Source organism: Pipistrellus kuhlii, unplaced genomic scaffold, assembly GCF_014108245.1.
Source record: "Pipistrellus kuhlii isolate mPipKuh1 unplaced genomic scaffold, mPipKuh1.p scaffold_m20_p_2, whole genome shotgun sequence".
NCBI classification, from domain to species: Eukaryota; Metazoa; Chordata; class Mammalia; order Chiroptera; family Vespertilionidae; genus Pipistrellus; species Pipistrellus kuhlii.
Genome location: NW_023425515.1, coordinates 173,873,832 through 173,890,661, shown reverse-complemented (window position 1 = coordinate 173,890,661; position 16,830 = coordinate 173,873,832). Strand labels below are relative to the sequence as shown.

Genomic DNA, 16,830 nt, shown 5'->3' with positions numbered 1-16,830 from the left:
TTACTATGGCACCGAGTTTGGTTAATTCATTGGCTTGATAATACCAACAAACCAGGTTCTTAAAATCTTTTTACTCTGCTGACCTCTGTGTTTGGTTTACACTCATGCTAGTTCACCTAGGAGTCCCAAGATGACTGCCATAATCCTAGAAGGAAATGCTGACAGAACAATGTCTTACAGAAGAAGGACTAATTTTTTCCAGTGTTTCATTTAAAGTGAGAAAATCCTTGGAAGCCCAGCAGATCTGGCCTCATGTCTCATTTGCTAGAAATGGGTCGTCTTCCCACTCCTGTCATTGGCAGAGCAAATGAGATCATTGTGAGTTGCTGAGGTTAATTAGGGGTTATCCTCTAAATCATGTGGATTAGAAAGACAAGTCATGTCTGTTAGGTGAGAAAGAAGGGGATAAGAGTTTGAGTAGGTATCTAGCCAGCAGTGTCTTTAGGTTTTTAAGGATCAGGAATGTGAGGCTAAGAGAGAGTGACTTTTCTAGGACAACAGATAGTAGAGCCTTCAATTTCAGCTCTGACTGTCCCTAAAGCCAGTATGTTTTTATTTTTAACATATTCTTTGAAAAATATGTTTTTATTGATTCCCAAGAGAGGAAGGGTGAAGGAGTGAGATAGAAATATCAATGAGAGAATCATCAATTGCCTGCTTCCTGTGTGCAATGAAGCCTGAATCCATGACCTCCTGGTTCATATGTTGGTGCTCAACCCCTGAACACACTGGCTGGGCGAAAGCCAGTATGTTTTATATTGTGTCCTGCTACAGTACCTGCTGCAGTCAAGTACATCTGACCCTTGAACAACACAAGCTTAAACTGCACAGGTGTTTTTTGTTTTGTTTTTTATATATATGCGGATTTTTTTCCAATAAATATTTAGTCAGCCTTCTGTGTTTTTCAGGTTTCCCATATGTAGAGGCAACCAGTTGCGGGTTGAAAACTGTATTTTCAATCCCCTATTGGAATTGAATAGATGTTGAGAGCTGACTGTATGCATTGTTCTACATCATTTTTTTTTCTTTTTTTTTTTAATTAAGGCTACATCTTTTTATTTAAGGGATTTGAGCATTCTTGGATTTTGGTATATGCAGGGGGTGCTGGAACTAATCCTCGAAGGAGGATCATAGTTAAGTCTTGGGAGAGTCAAAAGTTACATGCTGGTTTTCAACTGTGTGGGGATTGCCACTCCTAACACCTGTGTTATTCAGGAGTCACCTGTAGCTGATTTCTGCTGTTTAAAAACTTCTGGTCTACAAGAGATTTTAAGCTTAAGTGCCACAACATCTAACTTGAGCCTATGAGAGAGGAGAGGATTCCATCCAGTTGTTCCCCTTATCCAGTGACGGTATTTATCTAGCAAGGGAAGCCTAGGAATGCAACATTCAGCAGGCAGTGATTTTGCTGCCTCTGAGATTTCTATTACTACTATTTCATACCCCTTTCTGAGAGCAGCCAGTGACACAAGAGATAAGAGCAGAGTTTTTGCCTACTGTATTTTCCGGCGTATAAGACGACTTTTGAAACGAAAAAAGGTCAACCGAAAATCGGGGGTCGTCTTATACGCCAAGTATATCCTGAAAAACGTCTCAATATGCCACTAAACGAATTTTCCAACTCGATCCCGCACCAATCACTGCAAGGCTGCTCGGACTGCCTCTCTAACTCAGCCAATCCCAGCAGGCTTTTTATGCATGCAAATTATACATGTTCTGTACCGGAAGCTACACTGTGTTCTAGTAAAAAGCCTGCTCAGATTGGCCAGAGTCAGAGAGGCAGTCTATTAAAAAAAGAACTGGTGTTGCCTCGGAAGTGGGGGGTAGTCTTATACAGCGAATACAGGCCTAAACCTATGTTTTAACTGTAAAATTAGGGGGTCGTCTTATACGCCGGAAAATACGGTACTTCCTGAGCCCACTTACTCATCCATCCCTCCCACGGCTATTTACAGAATGCTGTTATGTGCCAGGCTCTGGCACTGTTCTAGGCATTGGGGCTGTAAGTTACCAAGATGCACAAAGACTCCTGTATGCCCTTAAGAACAGACTCATTTGGGAATGAGGTTATCAAAAAAGTGTGTGTGTGTGTGTGCAGTCAGGAGTAAGCCTCATACAACTTTGCTTTTGGCAGAATCATTCAATCTTTTTTGCTTTCTCACTTCCTGATATTACAGTTCATGAGACCTTCATATGGGCTCACTATAAAGAGGTGGGGTCCCTGGATAGCAGAAGTAGAGGGTAAGGCATCATTGACATTTACTAAATTGGATCCAATTGGAAGGTCCAAATCCTATCAGTGTCAACAAAGATGACAGTGGCCCACTTCCAGAGTTCATCACCATCACCATGCCTACTCTGGGAGACACTGAAGAAGCCTGCATCATTAGGAAAACAGTTCCAGAATTAAGGTTGATGGTGTGAGAAACTCTTGCACAACAGTTGGTATTTACTCTGTTTGATGCTCCCATAGACTTGGATTGTGTACGGTCAAGGATTGAAAATAATTTTGACGATACAGTGTTTCATCTGGTGACACTTGACATTTTTTTAATTTGGGAGGGCATTTTCACTGAAAGGTGTAAAGATGGAAAGAAAGAAATTGGAATCAGATGTGATGTGGATTTGAATCCCACTTATAAAGTGTTTTACAGGTAGGTGCATCTAATAAGTGCTTTAAAATAGTTAATAATAACCATTTTAGTAAATGCTAAAAGAGTAACCAAAACAATAACTTTTTAAATTTCACTAACATTTAGGGAAAGTTTTCTTTGTGCTTTAGGTACATTTAACTTCACAACTCAAAGGTATATGTTATTCTCTCCATTTTTTAGATTAGGAAACTGGTGCCCAGAGACTCAAGTGTCTGATCCAAAGTCCTACAGTGTTTGGGGTGTGGGAGGATATTTAAAATACTTAAGATTGGGGTGTGGGAGGATACTTTTTCTTCTTCTTTGTCCCAAGATTTAATAAAAAAATGAACTTTGATTTTAAAAAGTCTAATCATTACTGATGCTTAAAGACATAGGGAAAAGTCATGAATCATTCATCAGCCTGAATAAAATAGTATCACCATTTACGTTTACATTCTAGTGGGAGAGGGAGTAGTAAAAAGAAATTACATTAAAAAAATTATAGATTAGGACAGGATTACTGTAATAGAAAAACAGGTGTCCCACCCTACCAGAAAAGCCCTCTGACAGGTAAATCTTAAGTTGAGGTATAAAAAGGAAAGAGTGGAAAGAGGATTCCTGGCCAAGGGAACCCAAAGCAGAGGACCCCAAGCAGGAAATAAGCGCTTTGCCTTTGGGGGAAATAGAAGCAAAGATAGTGAAGTTTTGCTTGAGAAAGGCAGGGATCCTGGAAAGGAGTTTGGGTCTTCTCTCAGTGTGACGAAGCGCCATTAAAAGTTTTAAACGTGGAAATTATTCGATCTCATCTTTGTGTAATGTCCTGTTTCTTAATCATTCCCAAGCTAAATTGTACATCCCCGCCTCCCCCACAAAAAATGGTCCACAAATCTACCCTATAGAATTTAGAAGGGTGATCAGCAGTGGCGGTTACTTGATCGCCTGCTGAGGAGGAGGCGCGTGAGGCCGCCCAAAAGGCGTGGAGGAGGAGGGACTCGACGATGAGAGCGGCCCAGCCCAAGCCTAGCTCTGCTGGGGCCCTCAGCTGCGGTTCCGGCCCTACACCCCGGACCAGAACCGCCCCAGGCAGGCTCCTCCCCAGAGAAGCTACGTCGCCTCTGGCAGACCCGGCTCCGCACCGGGTGGAGCTAGTAGTGCAGTCCCTGCGGATGGTCCCCAGCTGGCACAAACCAGCGGTAGACCGTAGGAGGGCCGGTTCCGCCCGCGCCCCGCCGCTTGAGCCCCAGGCCCCGCCCAGATTCGGCGCCAGCTCCCCGGTGCCCTTACGTAGCTCGCACGGACGTCGCGCCCGCACGGCTCGGTTCCGCGAGGCCTGGGCGTCCCGCTAGTCGGGGCAGCGGAACTGACGTAAGCGGACTTCCGGGGCCGGCCCCCGGGGAGGTCGGCGGCGGCGGCGGCGCCGCAGTCGTGGAGAGGCAGTGGGAGCGTGTGCGGCCGCGGGCGACGCAAGTTCCTCACCCAGCTCACCTCGTCTCGCGCTTCTCTCCTAGTCGCGTGCTGCCTCCCGCCGGCGGCTCCTCCGAGGAGAGCTTTCGCCGCGGTTGCTGAGGAGGGACTGTCGCCACCCCGCCCCGTGGCCAAGTGAGAGTGCCTGTCGCACCGCGTCGCCCCTTGCGCCGCCTCCTTGCCCCCAGTGGCGGGCGCCCTTCTCGCTCGAAGCACTCCCCCCAGCTCCATGAATGGAAATCGGCACCGCAGGTGAGTGTCAGCTGCTGGCCGGGTCCGCGGGGATGTCCCTAGAGCATCGCCGCTCCCTCAGCCCCGGCCTCGGTGTGCGAGGTGCGAGGTCCGGGCGTCTCCTCTCCGTCGGCCCCTCCTCCGCCTCCGCGCAGCCCCGCCGCAGTTCTCCGGAGCCGAGTGGGCGAAACTGCGGGGAGGGGACACCGCTCACAGGATTGAAGTTTGGGGCTCTCCGGGCGGTGTGCCTCCCGGAGTCTAGATGGACTTGACATCGCTTTCGTATTCGGGTTTGGGATGTAACGGTGTGTGTCCCCACTTGGACTTCTTGAGGTAGTTATGTAGATAGAGTAGGTAACAGATGGTAATTAAGTTTGGTTTTAGGGCAGCGTCAAATGCAAGATGGCATTTCTACCACCCCCGAATTTCCTTCTGATGTTTGTGGCAGCCAGGTATATACAGGGTGGGGCAAAAGTAGGTTTTACAGCTGTTTAAGCAATAATACATGAATAAACTGTTTTTCGAGTTCTCACAACTGTACGCCTACTTTTGCCCTACCTTGTAGTTCTTGAGGCTCTTGGGAATGTCATATCAGGCTGGATCATTGCTGGCGAGAGGGGGTGATTCTTAAAATTGCTGACAGTATTTTATTTTTCATTCCCTGTTCCCTAGAGGAGAGTTGTCATATTCCTGGAAATTTCGCACTTAAGAAAACATCTTTCTCTCCTTGGGAAAAACGATAGTCTTGAGGAAAAAATGCAATTTGGGCAGTACTTATCTTAAAAGAAAAAAGCAATCTTTATGGTTCTTAAGTAATTGAGGAACATAAAGTAGACATTACATAACAGTTTGCTTTCCAAAGGATCATTCATACTTGACATGCTAAATTTGAAAGTTTGCTTCATCCAGATTGTCACAGACTTATAAATTAATTTTCAAAATATTGGTGGGCAGAGGGTATCTTGTTACTAAAGGTATCATAAGCCCCTGAATTTCAAATCTCACTTTGCCAATTTGGGAGGTGCCTAAATATGAGATAAAAAAAGCTTTATATAGCCGAAACCAGTTTGGTTCAGAGGATAGAGCGTCAGCCTGCGGACTGAAAGGTTCCAGGTTCAATTCCAGTCAGGGGCATGTACCTTGGTTGCGGGCACATCCCCAGCGGGGGGCGGGGGGGGGGGTGTGTGTGCCAGAAAGAGCTGATCAATGTTTCTCTCTAGTTGATGTATCTAACTCACTATATCTCTCCCTCTAAAAAAAAAAAAAATCAATAAAATATATATATTTTTAAAAGAAAAGCTTATATAAAAGAAACTGATGGATTAATGTTAAATAATTTATTGATTAGATTAAAAAGTATAATCTTAAAGTAGGTGCAAAAGCATTCCAATGGTAAAGGTGGATGGGGAAGACTTTATTACAATTTTATTATATGGAGTTTTCTCTAATCAATTTGTGCCATTTCTCTTTTGCATACTCCATTAAAAATATATTTTTTACCTTTATATATCCCTTTTTTAAGTGTCTACTCATATATATACATATATACATATATACATATATACATATATATATATATATATATATATATATATATATGTATATGTATATTATTGATTTCAGAGAGAAAGGGGAGGGAGAGAGAAACAGAAACATCGATCAGGAGAGAGAATCATTGATCAGCTGACTCTTGCATGCCCCACAATGGGGATGGAGCTGGAAACCCAGCATGTGCTCTGACTGGGAATCCATACCTCCTAGTTTATGGATCTTCACTTAACCATTGAGCCACACCAACTGGACTTCATATCTTCTTAAAAAGGGAAAGTTTGTCTAGATTGTGAAAAGTTTAGACTCTCATTTGTTTATCATTGGTTTGTGTTTTTCCATTTTTAACTTTCTATTTTTAACTTTCCTGCCATTTTTAACTTTCTGCTATACTTTTTAGAGAATATGATGATTTGTGCATATAGGTGATTTTTACATAACTATCCTGTTGTCAAGCCTGGAAAACAAAACATAAAACTTAAAAAAACTTTGTTAAAAAAAAAACAACAAAACTTTGTTAATCATCCTAAAATTTTTAAAATATTTCAAAAAAAATTTCAAAGATTTTTTTTTCTCCTTTGGTTTTTTTTTTTTTAATATGAAATTATGCCCAATATACGGATAATATCTTAGAAAATCCTTCTAAAGTCAAACCACCTATTCAACTGGTCCAACTAGCCACGTGTGATTCAGTAAGTGCTCCTGTGAATTCTTGAGCTAAGAATTAGACATCTTGAAATGCAAAGTTTATTTTAAGTGTAGTTTATACATGATTGACTATAATCTCAAATGAAGATAAGGTATCATTGTCTTAAGGTTGTCATAATCAAAAACAAAATTTTCATTCTTCCCAAAATTTACATACAATTGTTTTTGCTGCATATGAAATTAAAACTATATATTGGGGGGAATTGTGCAACTAAGTTTTAAATCAAGAATTTGATTTAAACATGTTTTATTTTAACTTAGCATTTACTTTTTATTGAATTTATTGGGTGACACCTATCTTCTACATATATATAAAAGCCTAAGCAACCGTTAGGACCAAAATTTGGTCCTAACGGTTGCTTAGGCTTTTATATATATGTAGAAGATAGACGCTCAACACAGGATCTGCCCCCTGGTGGTCAGTGCACTCCTACAGCCAACCTCCCCTGCCCCTCCCCTGCCTGGCCTTTGGTGAGGGCTCCTTATAGGCCTCTATTGCCAGCCAGGCCGAGGGACCCTACCTGTGCACGAATTCGCGCACCAGGCCCCTTGTTAGTTAATAAACATATATAGGTTTCAGGTATACAATTCTACAGTACATTATCTGTAGATTGTATTACAATTCTATGATACATCATCTATATATTGTGCATTTTGTACCCCAGTGGATTTTACATCTAAAATCTTTATAATCATTTTAAATGTAAATGTTCCTTAATTGTCTATGAAATCAATGGTGAATCTTGGCTCTCCCATTCTTTTCTAAATATTTCTTATGTGTGAATATTATCAGACCTCTTATGACAAGATGTTTTAATATCTAATTGTTAAGTGGATACATAGAAAACTTAAATTTATTTTCACATTAGAGCCTTTGAATACAAAAACTATGTAATTGTTTCTTGGTGAATCATTTCTCACCAAAAGTTAATATTTGTTCTTTCCTTTGCATGAAACCTTTTATGTGATTTAAAAAATATTTTATTGATTTTTTACAGAGAGGAAGAGAGAGGGATAGAGAGTTAGAAACATCGATCAGTTGCCTCTTGCACATCCCTCCACACTGGGGATGTACCTGCAACCAAGGTATATGCCCTTGACCAGAATCAAACCTGGGACCCTTCGGTCCGCAGACCGACACTCCACCTCTGAGCCAAACCAGTTTCGGCCATTGTCTGTTAATATTAATGACTTTCTTTGGCTACCCATTGCTTAAAATAAATACTTGAGATTTAGCAAAACTATGTCACACAACCAGTGCTTTCTCTTATTTTTGTTGTTGTTAATGTTTTTGTTGATCTCAGAGAGGAAAGGAGATGGAAGGAGGGACAAAAACATCAATGATGAGATAGAGAATCAGCTGCCTTTCGCACAGTCCCACACTGGGGATCAAGCCTGAAACCCAGGCATGTGCCCTGACCAGGAATCGAACCATGACCTCCTGGTTCATTAATTGATACTCAACCCTGAGCCATGCTGGCTGGGCATCAAGTTAGTGTTTTTAGTTTCTTCAGCTAAATACCCAGAAGTGGAATTGCTAGATATTTTAAATTGTGGATTTAATTTTTTTCCAAATAGTTACAGGCCTTCTCAGATATTTAAATGTATGTTCATTAAGAGATAATAGTTATTAATTTATTAACAGAATTTATCATTTGAACTTTAACAAAGCTACAACATTTTGAGTTTCAAAAACTTAATGTTAGCCCTAACCAGTTTGGCTCCGTGAATAGTGTTGGCCTGCGGACTGAAGGGTCCCAGGTTCGATTTTGGTCAAGGGCATGTACCTTGGTTGCAGGCACCCCCCTGGTAGGGGGTGTGCAGGAGGCAGTTGATTGATGTTTCTCTCTCATAGATGTTTTTAACTCTCTCTCCCTCTCCCTTCCTCTCTATAAAAAGTCAATAAAAATATTTTTTAAAAATCAAAAATTTAATGTTAGGTATCACTTAGTGTTTGTTTTTTAACTGATAAAATATACATAACATTAAATTTACCATTCTAGCAGGTTTTTTTCTTGTTTGTTTGTTTTTTTATTAATCCTCATCCAAGGATATTTTTTCCATTGATTCTTAGAATGGAAGAGAGGCAGGGAAGGAGAGATAGAGATTTATGTGTAAGAGGGAGATTTATGTAAAAGATCACATCAATTGATTGGTTGCAACCTGCACACATCCCAACTGGGGCCCAGGGGATTGAATTCGCAACCCAAGTATGTGTCCCTGACTGGCAATCGAGTCCTTCTCTCTTCAATATGTAGGCCAAAGCTCTAACAACTGAGCACACCAGCCAGGACCCATCTTAGCAGTTTTTAAGTATACAGTTCATAGTATATAAGTACTGCATTCACATTGTATAATAACCAGTCTCCGGATCTGTTTTTAGTTTGCAAAACTGAAACTATACCCATTAAGCATCAATTCCCCATTCTTCTTTTTCCCAGTCTCTGGCAACCATCCTTCCACTTTGTAGTATCAATAATAGGAATCACTGTGTTTCTGTGACTTATTTCACTTAGTATAACATCTACAAGGTTCATCTATGTTTAGCATGTGTCAGAATTTCATTTCTTTTTAAGGCTAACTAATATTCTATTGTATATATATACCACATTTTGTTTATCTACTTATCCATCAGTGGACATTGAGGTGAATTCCATCTTTTGGCTATTGTGACTAATGCTGCTGTGAGCATCCTATATAATAATCCTATATAATAAAGAGGTAATATGCAAATTGACCCTCACGGCCTAGCATCACAAGATGGCCATCCCCATGCTGTCATAAGATGGCTGCCCTCATATTGTCATAAAATGGCTGGCAGGGGAGGGCACTTGGGGGCAATCAGGCTGGCAAAAGAGCAGTTAGGAGTCAGTCATGCCAGCAGGGGAGCTGTTAGAGGGTAATTAGGCTGGTAGGCAGGCAGGCAAGTGGTTAGGAACCAGCAGTCCCAGATTGGAGAGGGTACAGGGTAGGCTGAGGGGGACCCCCCCCCCAATGCATGAATTTTGTGCACTGCCTCTAGTAAGTGTATAATGATCTCTTCAACACCCTTCTTTCATTGTTTTTGGGTAGATACCCAGAAATAGAATTGTTTGATCTTATGGTTATTCTATTTTTAATATTTTGAGGAACCACCATATGGTTTTCCAAAGCAACTATACCATTTTACATTTCTGCCAACAGAGGACTTTTCATATTTTACATATTTTTGTGTGTAAGTAAGGTATTTATCTTTTTCAGTAAACCTTTAAATTTATTGACACAGTGTTTATAACATCTTCAATATCTGTAGTTATATGATTCCCACACACTTACATTGATTATTTAAGGCACTTCTCCTATTTTAAAAATCAGTGTTGCCTGGGATTTATAGATTTATCTTTTCAAATAATTGTGCTTTGCTGATACCTTTTATTGTATATATATTTTTTATTTTGTTCATTTATTATCCTACTTTCTGTGTTTGTTTTGCTCTAGGTATCACACTCTTTGGGTCTGATTTGTGTTTGCACATGCTCTCCTGAGTTTGTGTGATTGTTCTCCCTTCTTTCTATCCCTTCCAAAACAATTTTCCAGGAAAACCTAGGGTTTTGTTTGTTTATATGTTTGTTTTAATAAGGAGAATAAATTGGGAGGAAAGAAGTAGAGATGTTAGAAATTGTCATGTTTCAGCAATAGGTTTCAACTCGATTACCCGATTTACTTAAAGTTCTGGCATAGTCTGATTGACAAGATTATCCAGTACAGTCTGTAATAGTGTTATTTCCCTCATCTGTTGCAGGACCCGTTGGGGCCCAGCCCCTACTCTTGGTGCCCAGAAGACCTGGCTATGGCACCATGGGAAAACCCATTAAATTGCTGGCTAACTGTTTTCAAGTTGAAATCCCAAAGATTGACGTCTACCTCTATGAGGTAGACATTAAACCAGACAAGTGTCCTAGGAGAGTGAACAGGTAAGAATCATGAAGCATGGAGATTTTTTTGCTGTGGGTATTTGTCTTTGCCATAATAATTGTTTATCTTGTATATCCAAATAGCAGTGATAATGTCTAGCAGTTTGACTAAGAGCACATGGTAATTTGTTTTGAAATTGATTGCACTTCAGAGATGTGTAAGTAGGTAAAAACTTCAAATAGCCTTGTAATTTTTCCATTATAACATGAACTCATATGTTCTCTCTGTGATGATAGAAAAGGTCCAACTCATTTTTAGATGTTTTTGAAATCAGGCTGAGTATTTTTTTCCTTTGCTTTTAGGTAATATATCTTTTATCTCCCCACCCCACCTTATTTACCCTTTTCTGTTGTGTCCTTTAAGATGATGGTAGTGGTAGAGATCGTGGTTGTCATGGCTTCATGCTTTCTGTTCTGATCCTCAACTTCTGTTTCTTAATCTTAGATAGGAACAAATACATATAGTATGTAAAGGATTTTCAGTCTGCTCTCAGTAAGTTTCTTATCCACAGCCGGCCCCACCCCCGGTCACCTGAGTGACTGGGGTCCTTCCTGCAGGTGGAGCTCCTCGGCCTGCCCTGCAGGGATCAGGCCAAAACCAGCTCTCCGACATCCCCGAGGGGTTCCAGATTGCAAGAGGACAGTTCTTGGGTGACACACCCCAGAATCAGGTTCCCTCCTCTAGTTCCCGGGTGCATCACCTGAGAACCGTTGCTGCCAAGTCACCGCAGCTAGCAGCTTTTGCATTGAGTGTCTGCCCCCTGGTGGTCAGTGTTCATCATAGCTACCAGTCGGACAGTCACTTAGGCTTTTATATCTAAGTAAACCGGCCCAAGTGGGGGGGTGGAGCCTGCCAGCCAAGTTCCCATGACCCCTTCCCCCAGCCGGCCCCACCTCTGATCACACCTTCCCCCCCCCCCCAACAACCCAATAAGGGCCAGGACTGGCAGCCACCCTCCTGCAGCATCCTCCCCCTGGCCAGCCCACCACCTCGATGGGCACATGGCCCCTTCCCCCTTTGCCGGCCCCGCCCCTGATTGCCCCCCCCATCCCAGTAGGGGGCAGGGCTGGCCAGCCAACCTCCAACAGCCTTTCCCCTGGCTGCTGACCCCCGATTGGCCCCTCGGCCCCATTTGGAGTCAGGGGCTGGCCAGCCCACAGCCCCTCCCCACAGCTGGCCCCACTCCAATCGGAGCAGGGCCCACCAGCCAATCACCCTCAGCTCCTCCTCCAAGCCAGCCTGGCCCTGATCAGGCTCTGATAGGGGTTGGGCCGGCTGGCCAACCGCCAGCTGTCTCCTCCCGACAGGCCTGGCCCCGATCCACCCCTTTGGGGCTAGGCCAGCCAGAACACACCAGTATACGAATTTGTGCACTGGGCCTCTAGTATATCGATAATATTTCGTTGCATGGGTATTTTATTGATTTATCAGTTAATGCACATGGGAGTTGTTTGTATTTCTTGGCTCCTATGAATAATTAATGAACATTCATGTACAGGATTTGTGTGGACATATGTTTTAATTTCTCTTGGGTATATACCTAAGAGTCAAGTCATATGGTAACCATGTTTACTCTTTTGAGGAACTGCCAGTCTCTTTTCCAAAGTGGCTACATTATTTTATATTCCCACTAGCAGGGTGCAGTGATTCCAATTTCTCCACATCCTCTTATTTTTTATAGCCATCTTATTGTCTGTTTAGTAGTATCTCATTATCATTTTGATTTTCCTTTCCCCGATGGCTGATGCTGAGCATCTTTAGTCATTTATATTTTCAGAGAAATGTCTGTTTAGATCCTTTGTCCATTTTTAAATTGGATCTTTTATCTTTTTTTTTTCTTTTTTCTTTTTAAATATATTTTATTGACTTTTTTACAAAGAGGAAGGGAGAGAGATAGAGAGCAAGAAACGTCGATGAGAGAGAAACATCGACTTGCACACCCCCTATCGGGGATGTGCCCGCAACCAATGTACATGCCCTTGACCGGAATCGAAACCTGGGACCTTTCAGTCTGCAGACCGACGCTCTACCACTGAGCCGAACCGGTTTTGGCAAGATCTTTTATCTTTTCATTGAGTTGTTGGAGTTCCTTATACTTTCTAGTTAAAAGTCCCTTCTGTGGCCCTGGCTGGTTGGCTCAGTGGCTAGAGCATCGGCCTGCAAACTCAAGGGTCCCAATTTGATTCTGGTCAGTGGCATGTGCCTTGGTTCCAGCACATCTCTCTAGCCCTTTTCATACCTCTCTCTAAAATCAATAAAAATATATGGACCCTAATTGGAATTATAATTCTAAATCCTGCAGTAACTTTTAAAACTTAAAGATTACTTTTTGGGTATTTTCTATGTTTTCATTTAACTATATATTTAATTTATTGTGCCACTGTTTTATGTCAGGCACAAATTGTGCTATGTTCTGGAAATAATAAGTTAAATAAAGAACTGATCCCTGATAAGGATTTCATAGTCTATTATATATGGAATGACAAATTTTGTGAGATGAGTATTATGTGCTTTGATAAAAGAGTAATGAGCCGAAACCGGTTTGGCTCAGTGGTAGAGCGTCAGTTTGCAGACTGAAAGGTCCCAGGTTCGATTCCAGTCAAGGGCATATACATTGGTTGCAGGCACATCCCCGGTAGGGGGTGTGCAGGAGGCAGCTGGTCGATGTTTCTCTTTCATCGATGTTTCTACCTCTCTATCTCTCTCCCTTCTTCTCTGTAAAATATTAATAAGAGAAAAAAAAGTAATGTTAATTTTATTGACCAATGTCACCCCAATAAATTCAATAAATTATTTTTTAAAGTAATGATTACTGCCCTAGCCGCCTTTGCTTAGTGGATAGAGCATTCGCCTGCAGACTGAAGGGTCCCAGGTTTAATTTTGATCAAGTGCGTATGCCCAGGTTTCCTGCTCCATCCCCAATAGGGGGCGTGCAAAAGGTAGCTGATAAATGATTCTCTTTCATCATTTATGATTCTGTCCCTCTTTCCCTCTCCCTTTCTCTCTGCCTTTGGTTAGGGAAGAAGATGGTAACTGAGCTGGATAGTTGCCCAATGGGCCAGGTGAAAGAATAATCCATATAGAGAGAGCATGGACAAAGGGAAGACATGTTATGTAACAAAAGTAGGCCAGTATGGAGTAGCTAGAGTTTGAAAAGTTAGCTAAGGCCTGTGAATTAAGAAATAGTAGAGAGCCATTGGAGGCTTTTGAGCAAATGAGGAACATCTATATTTAAAAGTATAACCAATGGCATTGTGTAGAATGAATGAGAGAAGAGAAAGACCAGTCCTGGAGAACATTTGGAAGGCTGTTGCAGTAGTCTAGATCAGTGGTCTTCAAAATTTTGATCACACATGCCCATTAGTTAAAATGTTTGACCATGCACTTAATAAATAAGTATATATACATACATATTTAAAAAATTTTAATTTATAGACTTGTATTACTGTTCTAACATTGTTTTGAAATAAACTCTTTAAGAATATATTTATTAATTTAAAATTTTCAGATTAATGTACCAAAAACCTGACTGAATATGTGCCACACACTTGAACTGAAATAAGTTGCAATATGCTAAAAATGAATAAATAAGAGTTCAATGCTAACTCTTATATGTTGCAGATCTCTCGTTGTTCTGTTAGGATTCCTGATGTATCATGTGTTACACCTGACCATTTAACCTGGGCTAACTGAGGGCACCATTTTCAATCTATATTCAGATTATTAGATGAAAATTAAAATATAAAAACTTTTTTTTCTCATACTTCAGCATACCTCCTAGTGCTTTGTAATCTACTTTTCTAGATTAGAGGTTGTGTGTTCTAAGACTTAAGTAACAGCAGTGATAAAGACAAGGCTTAGTTGATTTAGAAGAATGAATAATTTAGGTGTGTAAGGAAAGGGCAGAGATAAGAATGGCTTCATAGTCCCTAGATTGTATAATGGTGATGACAATAGTGTTGGTTTTGACAGAAATTCAAGTTGTGAAAGGACCAAGTATTTTATTTTCTGTTTTGGATATTTGGATGTTGAAATGTGTCAGAAGCATCAAAATGGATTTCAGTAGATTATCGGAAATAAAGGCCTAAAGCTCAGGAGATAAGTCAAGATGGAGATTGAGATTTGAGACGTCAGTATATAGGTAGGTGATAGATAATAGGGAAAATGAGTAGAGTCGAGATAAAAAGGACTGAAAATAGATCTCTGGGGATACTATTGTTTCGGGTTTGCCAGTGAAGACATTTAAGAGACTGAAAAGGTAGGAGGACCAGGACAAAGTAGAAGGTGTTTCAGAGAAGGTAAAAGAAGGATCTTGATTTTATATTCAAGGATTGATCACAGTGGCAAATGCTAAAGAGCCAAATGAAAAGGCTGAAAGAAACCATATCTATTAAGAGTCAGTAGTGGTCAGAGGGAGAAGTGTTTCAGAGAAGAGTTGTTAGTGTAAACCAGATTGAGTTAAAAATATATTTTGTAGTCTAATCTGTCAGTTATTTGTGAATACTAAAAATGTTTACTGGGTTAGCTATTGTAGTTATATAAGATTGTGAAAGAATTCATTCACCCATATGAAATGACTATAAAGATACATAATAATGAAATGCTTTGCTATATTGCAGGTGTTATATTAAAAATTTTATCTAGCCAAAGCCGGTTTGGCTCAGTGGTAGAGCAATGGTCTGCAGACTGAAAGGTCCCAAGTTCAATTCCAGTCAAGGGCATGTACATTGGTTGTGGGCACATCCCCGGTAGGGGGTGTGCAGGAGGCAGCTGGTCAATGTTTCTCATCGACGTTTCTAGCTCTCTAGCATCGTTTCTAGCATTTCTCCCTTCCTCTCTGTAAAAAAATCAATAAAATGTATTAAAAAAAAAAAAAAGATTTGGAGAGCTCCAAGATTAAAAAAATAATAATAAAAATAAAAATTTTATCTAAAATATAATCTCTATCTCTTAAAAGTTATGATGCAAAATATTCATTGTCTACCTTCTCTGCTACTTATTATAGAATTATGAAGATAAATTAGAGGTTGGAATGATACAAGGACAGCCAGCCAGCTGTTTTAGTTGCGTTTTATAAACCTCTGGGTTAATTTAGCATCTATACCTTAGCAATCTTCCTTTTTTCTGTATGTATAATGACAGATTAATTTGTTGTAGCTGTGAATATTAAACAAATTTGTATAGTCACTTTGAAGGGAAAATATTATTTCATGTCTTCTCTTATAGACGAGAATAATTCCCATTCTGCCTATGGGAGCAGAGAAATTAAAATGAGATGAAGACGGTTCTTTATGACCTTTCTAAAGGTCCGGCGCACGAAATTTGTGCAAGTGAGGAGGGGTTCCTTCAGCCCAGCCTGCACTCTCTCCAATCCGGGACCTCTCAGGGTATGTCTGACTGGCTGGATTAGGCCTACACCGACAGTCGGACATCCCTCTCACAATCTGGAACCGCTGACTCCTAACTGTTTGCCTGCTGGCCTGATCGCCCCTTACTGCCCTCCCTGCCTACCTGGTTGTCCCCAACTGCCCCTCCTCTGCTGGCCTGATCACCCCTAACTGTCCCACACCACTACCTGGTTACCCTTTTCTACCCTCGATTGGCCTGGTCACCCCTAACTGCCCCCCTCTGCAGGCCTGGCCTCCCCGAACTCCTCCACCACACCAGCCTGGTTGTCCCTTACAGCCTCCCCTGCTGACCTGGTCACCCCCAACTGCCCCCTGCTGGCCTGATCACTCCCAACTGCTCCCCCTATTGGCCTGGTCACGCCATGCATCCTACTGTTCAGTCATTTGGTTGTCCCTCACTAACCCCCCTGCTGATCAGGTTGCCCCACACAGCCTGCTGTTCAAGTCTCTTGGTCCTTCTTCACTAACCCTCCTGCCAGCCTTGTTGCCCCACACAACCTGCTGTTCGGTCATCTGGTCAGTTGTTTCAGTTGTGATGGCCCCTGGTTTTTTATATATTAGGATAGTAATAATTAACAGAAAAATAATTTCTTTTTTTACATTAAAGTTACTCTCTTCTACCATTTTTCTGCTCGGAGTCAGGTGGTAAAGTAGAAATTACTGAAACCAATATTAAATTTTATTGTACAGTCAGTGACATTTGTCAGAGGAGGGAGGTTGGAAGGCTGGCTGAAAAAGGTAAAGGGATTAAGAAGAAAAAAGAGACACAAAACAACAGTATGGTGATGGCCAGAGGGAAAGGGGGATAAGAAGAGGTGAAATGGGGGATAAATGGTGGCAGAAAGAGACTTGACTTTGGGTGATCATTGTGCAATGCATTGTGC

The 16,830-nt window shown here is 41.4% G+C and overlaps 2 protein-coding genes across 7 annotated transcripts in view; both read left to right on the top strand.

Annotated features, from left to right (window-relative positions):
* Positions 1-3,421, top strand: part of AGO1 (argonaute RISC component 1) — a 50,827-nt gene extending 47,406 nt beyond the window's left edge. Inside the window, exon 20 of the transcript XR_004989593.2 lies at positions 2,835-3,421. The gene's annotated coding sequence lies outside the window, so the exon portion shown is untranslated. The remainder of the gene's footprint in view (positions 1-2,834) is intronic.
* Positions 3,422-3,821: 400 nt separating this feature from the next.
* The window catches only part of LOC118724451 (protein argonaute-3), a 79,584-nt gene continuing 66,575 nt past the window's right edge, over positions 3,822-16,830 (top strand). The window contains exons 1-2 of one of the 6 annotated variants that reach the window (XM_036447700.2): positions 3,822-4,349; positions 10,366-10,537. In XM_036447700.2, the coding sequence (XP_036303593.1) occupies positions 4,331-4,349; positions 10,366-10,537 (191 nt within the window). In that variant the 5' untranslated portion in view covers positions 3,822-4,330. Of the gene's footprint in view, positions 4,350-10,365; positions 10,538-16,830 lie in introns of those variants that run through there. The other 5 variants (XM_036447698.2, XM_036447697.2, XM_036447699.2 and 2 more) reach the window with 5 other exon arrangements.